Genomic DNA, 11,152 nt, shown 5'->3' with positions numbered 1-11,152 from the left:
AATAATTTACTCAGGATTATAGTAGAGCGGCATTGCTGTTGGCGTTTGAGTAATTCTCAGTGGGCCAACTCCACTCGGGTCGGTTTAACCAGCAGCGCCCGATGCACCCTCCCCATATATCTGGACCCATTTCAAAAACTTTTCTTATAATATTTGGCACACTCACATCTTCATAATGAAGGTGAAATAAGCTGCCTTTCGGTTATCCGACACTAAGAAAGGGAGAGAAATCTTGAATTATTATTGAAAGGCTGAAACGTATTGGTTTGGGATCGCTTCCTGAAGCCTGTTTAACCTGCTCTTTCTTTCTTTTTCGGATCAAACATCTAGTGACGCACAAAATGTTCGTGGCAATTCCACATGCAGCAGCTCGTAATTCCAGTGACAATCATATTGGCCCGATTACGAAGATAACGCTAAAGATGCCGGGGCTTAGAATTTGTGCGAACGGCAGCCTTCTGTTTCCATCGCTGGCTAACATGGATTGGGTCGACGCACTAATTTTTTTCTCGAATGTACGAGAGTTACTAACAAAGTTGAGATATCCAGATGAACCGTTCAACATGAGGGCGAATACGTTTCAGTTTTTAATAGATCTTTGTGGGGAATTCCGCTTAGCTGGTCTCTTGCGACAGTATGACATTTCATTTATGAAATCACGTCACTTAGTAGTCGACGATCAGTAGGCCAGCATACTGGGAATTTCCACATGTTCTCCGACTTCTCGCAATCAAGAACAAGCAGAACGATTCCGGCGCCATCGTGCATGTTTTCTCACACCTCCGCGATATGGAAGCGTGTGACATTGTGTGCGCCGTTGCAGTGAAAGCCTTTGGCGTCGAAAACAAGTCAGTTCCTTGAGCCTATTCTCTCGGCAATATGCGGTCCCGGGAGAAGTTCTACGTAATCAATCAATAAGTCCTATTTCGCAGTGGGACAGTTTGATGAGTCCATAGTCCAAGAAGTAATTTCTCTTCTAATAATCTTACAAAACTGCATACTTTTTCCACAGCTTCCACCACAACAGGCGTCAAACACTTCCAATTGTGTTTTCCAGCCCTCTTAGCTGACATGATTGTTCACAAAATGTAGCGAACAGGACAAAAGCGGTTTTCCTACACGGGATCATTCTCCATACAAACAGCATGGACCCATGTGCTGTAATTAAACAGACTGCCCCCTTGCTTCTTCGCCATTCTGGTTGTGCAAATCTGGCGACGCAGTGACCAGCGCAGCTGGATATGCGTGCATAGCAAATGTATTAGGTTCCTGAGCGAAAGCTTCTCGACTTGAGTTGAAATATTGCTTTTGAAAAAGTCACAGGATGAGAAAACATGAGCCATGCCTTAAATAAGGGTAAACAAGATCAACCGNCGAGCAAACCAAGCTCCCACGGAACGTAAAAACCTCGCAGGCGAAAAGCACTCCCAGAAACCACAAAGACAGGAAGCAGACAACATCGTCCCAGAACCCCCTTGGAGCCTTGGACTCAGACTCAAACACGGTGCACAACTATTAAGTCTGCTAACCAGCCTGGTCACTGAACTCTCGGCTCCTCACCCTAGGAGGCCGCAGAGACAGTGTTGAAATGCTTGTACACAGACTGCCTCAGCCATTTCAACAAACTCTGCGATGCTAATCAGTCAGCTTGCCTTGATAAACCGTCCATAATCGCACCCACAGAGACCTGGCTCACACCAGATGTCTCTGACGCGGAGGTCTCGATAGACGGTTACTCTATTTTACGAGCTGACTCAAAACGAGGGAGGGCTGGTGGAGTTGCTCTGTACTTACATGCGGCCCTACCAATCCCGATTGTCCTCTCTGACACCATCCCTGCACCCTTTTGCGATGCACTGTGGGTCCAAATCCCGCTTCGCGGGTCCGATTCTCTTCTTCTCGGCGTGGTCTACCGTAGCCCTTCGAGTCCCCCTGAAGATCACCAATTCCTCATACAAACCCTTTAGCAACTCTCCTCCGGCTGCCACTTTACTCGGTTCCTTCTGGTAAGAGACCATACCTCTCTAATCACCCGTAAGGTCACGAAGCGACACCTAAAAGCGAACCCTCCACTGGTGGTGAGGACAAGAATTCATGTACCTCAAAGCAACCCAGCCGTAGTTTCGCCGCATAACAAGTTGCATTTGGTTTCTACGACTTGGTCCATGACACTCCTGGCAGCATTCAGTTCCGTAACTCTTAGCATCTTCTTATCGACCGTTCGTCTTTCTTCACATTTAGTTCATTATTTCTTATAATAGAACCAAATTTCCACGGGAGCAATCACGAATGAAAGCGCCTTGATACCGAGTCACAACGAAAAATTACTTTGTTTCTGAGCCGAGGTTGCGGAGCCAGGTTCACCCGATTATCAGAGTTCTCTCGCATTAAAATAAACTTTAATCAGAGATGAATAATTTGCTTGCAAAAGAGAAAATATGCAGGTTTGTAGCCCGTATAGGGTGAATAAACTAGCTAGACATATATTAGTAGTGCCCGGTAAAAAATAACACAGTGTAAAAATATGAAATCGCAGTACATTCTTGTCGGTCGAAATTATTTAGACTTCATCAAATGCTTGGAGACTTCATTGTGTAGATTGTGTTTACGTCCTATTTTTTATGCTCGCGCCCAAAGTGCCTGGACTGTGTAGGAAGGCTTCAACGCTGAGTTTAGAATTGTGAACTGTGAGCACGTGATTTTACCGCACCGGAAAATATCAGCGTTCTTTGGAATGTATGATGTTGCAACTTAATTTGGATCTACGTATGGCAGACGGATAACAGACAAAATCAGCTTACTATCTGGCCATCGGTGACCAATAATCGGTAGGTTTTAGTACGAATATCACCCAACCACAATAGAAGCAATCTGAATTTTCGCTTATTTCGAGCTAGGCTAAATTTGAAATCTCAATGCAAGTCTGCGCCCACGTAGCTGGTAAATTGGCGCGATACAACGTACATTTGGACAACGCAAATATCATTGCGGTCAAAAACAATTCTACGGGAAATAACGCGCAAGATCATGTTGTCTTCGCACAGTGAAAGTGGCCACAGTTGGATAACTCTGTCGCTCTTGTGCAAAAAGTATTTTACGGGAATTTTGTAGAAAAAGATGACGTGGTGCGATCAAAGTGATTTGGATTCATCTGAGGGTAACGAGACGAGAAAACTGTTTCCTTCAAAATCCTCCTGAATCAGCAAATTTGTAGAACAATTCTACAAATAATCCAATTTTTCCTAATGGCTGCATATGCATGGACAAGACCATTTGGACACAGTGTAGATGTGGCATACTTCTGATAATTACATTCCAAGTCACAAGCAAAATGTAGCGCATCGTTCGGTTGGGCATTTAGCGTTGTCAGAAGCCACAGAAACAGGCTTGAATAGTTTCAGACCATTGTTTTTGTCCCTGGCGTGGACTATTTCAATCACTGCAAATCACGCTGACTGTGTAGCCACGTACACGAGAAGCGTGTTGTGGTAGCTCAAAACTTCGGACTCAATGTATAATACATTCACTGCGAAAAAAGATGTTTAATCCTCACATACCTGAGAGCTGGGCTTGGCGTTATTTTGAACAACATTTTTTCGAAATTTTGTGCAGCACAAAGTGATCAAGCAGCTCATGATTTTACAGGAAACACTTCAAAATTATACCCTGGCGATTCAGGTGGGTTCCCGGTGAGTCTCCTGTTTTATCCAAATTGGCAAACCAATGAGTGCATTTTTGGGATGAAAATGTTTTTTATGCGCACTACTGAGGATTTGTCAGTCATCTTTCTGGGAGAAAACTCAACTGTCGATACGATCTCTATTCAAAGCATCTGTAACTTTTTTAAAACGTTTTAAAACCAGTCACTGTCACTGAGGAAGGGCACACTCCTCCGATTATTCAATAAGCTGCTTCTCGTATTAAAAATGGCAAATGAAGGATGCACTATTAGGGAAGCTCAATAAATTAGTCAAATTTTACATCTCACTTGCTAGTTTATTTATGGTCGCATGAGCTGTGCAAACCACATCCCTAAAATCATAATTAATTTGAATTATCTGAATTACTTTTCTTCATGTAAAAGACAAGCAGGATTTTACATTTTGTTGACAAAACTCCAAAATAGGAGATTTAGTAGCGAAACCAATTCTCGAATATCCGTACCGCTTTTTTCATCCAGGACAAAACTCGTATGCCAGATGACGTTTCGACGTTAAGGGCATTGGTTAGTGAATGTCATGGGTTGTATGATAAACATATCCAATGCGAGGCAGTTATCGAGAATGAAACAAATGAATAAATACTGCTCTTGTTTCTATACATCGCTAAGTGGTTTCAAAAATGCGTCTTAATTCGTTCACAACTCCAATATTCTTTGGAATTTTGCATGCAGTTGCGTCGGTAGAATTCTCAACAAATAATAGGTAAAACAGTGTTAACATTTCGCGTAAAAACTGAAGCAAATCGGTGGAGGGAACTATCAACAGAACACTAGAAGTTGGATGGAATAACCGGCGAACAAAACGTTACAAATTCACGCTGCATCTAGAAATATCACAATCTGTGAGTTTTCTGTGAATACTGTTATTTTTAAGCCCCTTCGCGTTTTCACTCTCTTCAGACCAGAAGGTCAGACGGATTGGACTATGCTGTTGGACACAAGTCTACCCTTCTCTTGGATTTTGGCGAGTAAAGTAAACGAACCAGTTGTCCAACAACCAGAAGTATGCCTCACGTACAGTGATAATTACATTCCAAGTCACAAGCAAAATGTAGCGCATCGTTCGGTTGGGCATTTAGCGTTGTCAGAAGCCACAGAAACAGGCTTGAATAGTTTCAGACCATTGTTTTTGTCCCTGGCGTGGACTATTTCAATCACTGCAAATCACGCTGACTGTGTAGCCACGTACACGAGAAGCGTGTTGTGGTAGCTCAAAACTTCGGACTCAATGTATAATACATTCACTGCGAAAAAAGATGTTTAATCCTCACATACCTGAGAGCTGGGCTTGGCGTTATTTTGAACAACATTTTTTCGAAATTTTGTGCAGCACAAAGTGATCAAGCAGCTCATGATTTTACAGGAAACACTTCAAAATTATACCCTGGCGATTCAGGTGGGTTCCCGGTGAGTCTCCTGTTTTATCCAAATTGGCAAACCAATGAGTGCATTTTTGGGATGAAAATGTTTTTTATGCGCACTACTGAGGATTTGTCAGTCATCTTTCTGGGAGAAAACTCAACTGTCGATACGATCTCTATTCAAAGCATCTGTAACTTTTTTAAAACGTTTTAAAACCAGTCACTGTCACTGAGGAAGGGCACACTCCTCCGATTATTCAATAAGCTGCTTCTCGTATTAAAAATGGCAAATGAAGGATGCACTATTAGGGAAGCTCAATAAATTAGTCAAATTTTACATCTCACTTGCTAGTTTATTTATGGTCGCATGAGCTGTGCAAACCACATCCCTAAAATCATAATTAATTTGAATTATCTGAATTACTTTTCTTCATGTAAAAGACAAGCAGGATTTTACATTTTGTTGACAAAACTCCAAAATAGGAGATTTAGTAGCGAAACCAATTCTCGAATATCCGTACCGCTTTTTTCATCCAGGACAAAACTCGTATGCCAGATGACGTTTCGACGTTAAGGGCATTGGTTAGTGAATGTCATGGGTTGTATGATAAACATATCCAATGCGAGGCAGTTATCGAGAATGAAACAAATGAATAAATACTGCTCTTGTTTCTATACATCGCTAAGTGGTTTCAAAAATGCGTCTTAATTCGTTCACAACTCCAATATTCTTTGGAATTTTGCATGCAGTTGCGTCGGTAGAATTCTCAACAAATAATAGGTAAAACAGTGTTAACATTTCGCGTAAAAACTGAAGCAAATCGGTGGAGGGAACTATCAACAGAACACTAGAAGTTGGATGGAATAACCGGCGAACAAAACGTTACAAATTCACGCTGCATCTAGAAATATCACAATCTGTGAGTTTTCTGTGAATACTGTTATTTTTAAGCCCCTTCGCGTTTTCACTCTCTTCAGACCAGAAGGTCAGACGGATTGGACTATGCTGTTGGACACAAGTCTACCCTTCTCTTGGATTTTGGCGAGTAAAGTAAACGAACCAGTTGTCCAACAACCAGAAGTATGCCTCACGTACAGAAATGTCGGATTGAGAGGTAGTTGGAATCGACTCCGAATAAAGGTATGTTTATTGTCTGTTCACCAACGCTGAATACGTAACAGACTCACCAAGTGATAGCAGCTGAAAAAGTGCTAAATTTTCTGGTCGTCAGGGAGTTCGAGGGCAGTCCGGACTGGGGTGTTCACTACGACGGTGTAATAGGTATGGCACCACCTAACGACCCCACAGAAACCTTCTGGTCCCAATGGAAGCGGTATTCAGGCTATCACAAGGCAGTTTTGAGGCTTAAATTCAAGAAGTGAGTGAAAAACGCCGTATATGTATTATTAATACTCGTTTTGTGTTACCAGTTTTTTAGTTTCTGGGCTGTTACTGTTTTCAACATTTTTATCTGGATTTATTGACAGGTACCTGCATGAAGCATTGAGTTTATGGATAGAAAATGCATCGTCTTTTAGGATTCCTTTTATTTATTTCCAAAATGGTATCTGCCTTCATCTCTCTATGCGTACGGAAGAGTAACCAAGAACCTGCTTGTTCGTCCTACTTAGAACGCATGACAGCCAGAAAATGCACCATAAGCGTCCAAATAAAGGCTTATTGAATTCCTTACGTTAACGCTGATAAGAAAGTACGCATTAAGATTGAGCTAGTTACAATTCTACCTTCGTTTGTGAAGTAAATCTAGATGGAATTCCCGCTGATTAGCATGAAGCCTTCTACAGTGCCTATGAGAAGTTCTCGCTGGCAGGCTCACGAAGCCTTTGTTGTGTAGGGATATTTATTTATTTAGAGCCCAGTGCTCAACGAAAGGCCAATAATGAATTTCGTCTGAATTGACAAGTATGTCAAACGAAACAAAGGATCGAACTTACTTTCTGAAAAGGTTCTGCCACTTACCTACTTTGACTATTGCCCTTTAGACCCTTCAGTGGTTTCATTGCACCTACCGTAGCAGCACAACGCTTACGAAACACAGAGAAACAGCAGAGGGTTGGTCCAAGACGTGGAAAGCTGTCTGACGACTGTCGAGCTAAGCTTGCAAATGGACAATATTGCACCTACCGTGGCAGCACAAAGCTTACAAAACACACCGGGATGACTTGAACTAAGCTTTTGGCACACCGTGTTGTCTGTCTTGTGTACAGAAATTCCTTCCAACTTGTCGTCACATCACACGCGAAGACCGCAGAATCATGCCCAAAGAATTGCCCTGTGCGTACACGCGCACAGTCACAATGCCTTCGTCGGTACACCCGAGGCAACTAGTGGAACCTATTTGCAGATTTTGCCAACACATGAAATCCATTCACTTAGGCGCTCATTGTTATTTCTAGCGGAAAGTTATTTTCGCCAGTAAAATTAATACATTCACCGACCAGTCCATGAAAAACCAAAAAGGCTGGGCAGGACATGAAAAACATGTCTCCAAAGGATTGCAGTTTACGCAGGCTGGATAAGTGGATGTTTTACACTTTTTGGGCAGGTTGTGTGACGAATTTCGGTGTACTGCCCATCTGTATGTAGATGTTTGTTTTCGGTTATGTGGTCGTGACAGGTGTAAACAACAAACAGTTACCTCGTGTTTCCACCCGAATTTCTTATACCATTTTCTGCACTGTCCTCAACCTCAGGGATAAAGAAGGGCAGGTAAAGTACAATAAGATGACCAGGGATGAGTTAGACCCAATACCTGCATTTGCCTGCGCTTCTGTGGAACGTTGGTCAATAATGGTTACCAGGTAAGTGGCCAAATTATTTTTATTTCAAGATTCCTATTCTTCTCATTCTGCTGTTGTTAGCCGTATTGGATACATCAGGAAACTTTGTTTATTCTAAATGGCACAGACCTAGAGCGTTCTGCGCCTCGCTGAATAATAATGCGGTTGCTTCATCCAAGGAAAGCGCCCACCGGCACCTCAGACATATACATTCGCCCATCGTTGAATGAACCTCTTAGTATCTGACGTACCCTGTGCATTTAACTGATGTTGTGCGCTACTGCCTGCTACCGATTACCAGAGGAATTCAAGAGATACTCTGAAGTTGGATGCATTTTGCGACAAATTAATGGCCAAGGTTTGATAAAGGACACATAACTATTTGTCATTTTACAGTATATATTTGGGCGCAACTCCTCTGTGCGTCGTAAACTGTGAGGTGTCGTTCGAACTGGGATTGGCGCGGGCATACTTACCGGACACAAGTCGAATCCATGTCCTTTCAGAATGGGCAGGTGCTCGATATGATACTACGAACAATGCGTTACATCTACAAGACGGAGTGCCATATTCGCCACTGTACATACACATTGGCAACACGGTCTACAGATGGAGGACGGCAGATCATACTCAACATGTGAGTAACGTATATTCAATCTTCTCGTATTCACCTGTGATGGTCTTGCATGGTAATGTGGCCAGAGATATTATCCATGCAAATTATCACACTTTTGTAGATTTCCAAGCAAACTGGAGAATTAATGAGATCCTATAAATCATAGGTGTTTCAATGACTTGTGAATACATCCTCTAGCAAAACTGGCAGCTCGGGTACCTTCATTCGGAATAAATCATGGGCTGTTGATCGGCAACATACTTGCCGATTATTGAGGGGATATACTCTAGACATCATTGAGTTGATGGCCATTCTCTTCGTAGTTGTGTTCATCTAATTTGCAGGGTACAGCTTTGGACCAAAACTAACTGGCAATTAGCAATCTTCGCACTTGGATTCCAAATGGCTTGATCCAAATTTGTGTTGCGTTGTGTCCTGGGGGTTATTGGTTTCGATTACCAAACTAGTGTGTTGAAATTGGCCTTCATCGCTCTCTCTTCCGTCTGCTCTGCTTGTGCTCTGTATGAGGGGGAATTAGATCATCGCGCTATCACATCACAAACAGGTAGATCAAGACGCGATACAGACTTTTGAATTTCTGGGATCAGCTGCTAATCTGTCGACATGACATAAGGTGAGAAACACTGACCAAAGCATTCCTTTCCAGAGTTGACCTCGCAATGCACTGAGCAGCGTCTTCGTGCATTTCATATAGGTGGCATTGCGAGAGCCACAAATAAGGGGGTCCCTCATATTAATACCGAATAATCGCTCAGATGTAGCACTAATTTACTGCCTAGCTGTCATGCCACCAGGAGAATGAACGACAGATTGTCCAACTCCAGGTGTAACCACCGATATACAGGCCAGTAGGTTCTCACACCAAACACTGTGATCGCTTAAACTGAATTGTGACACTTGGTCAGCATTGAAGTTATCATAGAAAAATCATAAACGTTTGCTCGCCGTAATTCGGACTATATAGTCATGAAGGACTAAGCGGTTTCTGTTCAAGGAGACCTTCCACAGGTTGCAAGTATAAATTCAAGATAAAATTCCTTCACTATATTGCGCGCGCTCATACATGTTGAGTCCCAGCAAAACCAGATGCCCCCATAAATCGATCTTTATTGCGCATCCTCAAAGCGTTTACTCATTGTTGGACAACCTGCAAATTTAAACTTAGTTAGATGAGGAGAATGCTGATAGTTCAGGTAGCAATGATGGTCGTTGGCTTGTTCGCGCAACCACCAACCCATCTGTGGGCTCCATCGCGCTCCCTAACAACGCACGGATGCTGTCACCTCAATTGTTCATGGAACGTTTACAATCCTATTGATTGCTTCAGCGGACAAACCAACGACCATCCAGTTAGTTAGTTAGTTAGTTCAGTCAGGATTGCTCGGTCCTTGTCTGGACACATGCAGTTTTTCATTAATTTTACCCAAACATGATGGCACATATGAACGTTTCAATGTAATATTTATTTAGTCTGACTATTTTACACACATTCACTATTTTTCACAGTATACCCGAGGCGGAACAACCCGCGCGATTAGTGCTTGCAGATTTCATGCAAAACCTTACTTCAGCCTTGGTGTAGACTTCCTCTACAAATTGATTTTATACCTGGATCCGCACAATAGTGTAATTCACGTTGAGCCCAATGCGTAACTCAATCAAATCAGTATGCGTTCATTGTTTGCTTTACCTGCTACACCTTGCAAAGCGTGTCATGCGTGTGTTTGCACAAATAAATCGTAATCGATCTATTGGCTCCCTTACTGATAGTCGCGTCCAACTTTCTTGCTGCCATGCTATTCGAACCCAAATCCCTGGACCATTTTCAAGCCGGAGTTCGCGCTTTATACAAATCCAATGGGATAAGCTATTAGAATCTGAGCATTCTGGCCCTGTAGTTCACTAGGTACATCAGATGCAGTGGAGAACAAAANGCTAACAACGCACGGATGCTGTCACCTCCATTGTTCATGAAACGTTTGCAATCCAACTGCCCAGTTCAGCGGACAAACCAACGACCATCCAGTTAATTAGTTAGTTAGTTCAGTCCAGATTGCTCGGTCCTTGTCTGAACACATGCAATTTTTCACTGATTTTACCCAAACATGATGGCACATATGAACGTTTCAATGTAATATTTATTTAGTCTGACTATTTTACACACATTCAATATTTTTTACAGTATACCCGAGGCGGAACGACCCGCGCGATTAGTTCGTGCAGATTTCATGCAAAACCTTACTTCAGTCTTGGTGTAGAATTCCTCTACAAAATGATTATATATCTGGATCCGCACAATAATGTAATTCACATTGAGCCCACTGCGTAACTCAACCAAATTTGTATGCGTACCTTGTATGCTTTACCCACTACATCTTGCTAAGCGTGTCATGCGTGTGTTTGCACAAATAAATCGTAATCGATCTATTGGCTCCCTTACTGATAGTCGCGTCCAACTTTCTTGCTGCCATGCTATTCGAACCCAAATCCCTGGACCATTTTCAAGCCGGAGTTCGCGCTTTATACAAATCCAATGGGATAAGCTATTAGAATCTGAGCAATCTGGCCCTGTAGTTTACTAGGTACATCAGATGCAGTGGCGAACAAAATGATCCGGGAATAGTAAACCTG

The 11,152-nt window shown here is 42.5% G+C and overlaps 3 protein-coding genes across 3 annotated transcripts in view; 2 read left to right on the top strand and 1 right to left on the bottom strand.

Annotated features, from left to right (window-relative positions):
• Positions 1 to 1,967, top strand: part of T265_11762 (hypothetical protein) — a gene marked incomplete at both ends in the record, with an annotated part of 6,902 nt that extends 4,935 nt beyond the window's left edge. Inside the window, one exon of the mRNA XM_009178510.1 lies at positions 1,566 to 1,967. Coding sequence (XP_009176774.1) covers positions 1,566 to 1,967 — 402 coding nt within the window. The remainder of the gene's footprint in view (positions 1 to 1,565) is intronic.
• T265_15527 (hypothetical protein) overlaps positions 1,795 to 11,152 on the bottom strand; it is a gene marked incomplete at both ends in the record, with an annotated part of 64,136 nt that continues 54,778 nt past the window's right edge. Inside the window, one exon of the mRNA XM_009178508.1 lies at positions 1,795 to 1,932. Coding sequence (XP_009176772.1) covers positions 1,795 to 1,932 — 138 coding nt within the window. The remainder of the gene's footprint in view (positions 1,933 to 11,152) is intronic.
• On the top strand, positions 6,367 to 7,270 carry T265_11761 (hypothetical protein; the record flags this gene model as incomplete). The annotated part of the gene is made up of 2 exons (XM_009178509.1): positions 6,367 to 6,461; positions 7,087 to 7,270. The coding sequence occupies 2 exons, from the start codon at positions 6,367 to 6,369 to the stop codon at positions 7,268 to 7,270; spliced, it is 279 nt and encodes a 92-aa protein (XP_009176773.1).

This window comes from Opisthorchis viverrini (genome assembly GCF_000715545.1).
Source record: "Opisthorchis viverrini unplaced genomic scaffold opera_v5_571, whole genome shotgun sequence".
Classification (NCBI taxonomy): Eukaryota; Metazoa; Platyhelminthes; class Trematoda; order Opisthorchiida; family Opisthorchiidae; genus Opisthorchis; species Opisthorchis viverrini.
The sequence above is the reverse complement of the archived record's forward strand: the minus strand, read 5'-3'. Positions and strand labels throughout refer to the sequence as shown.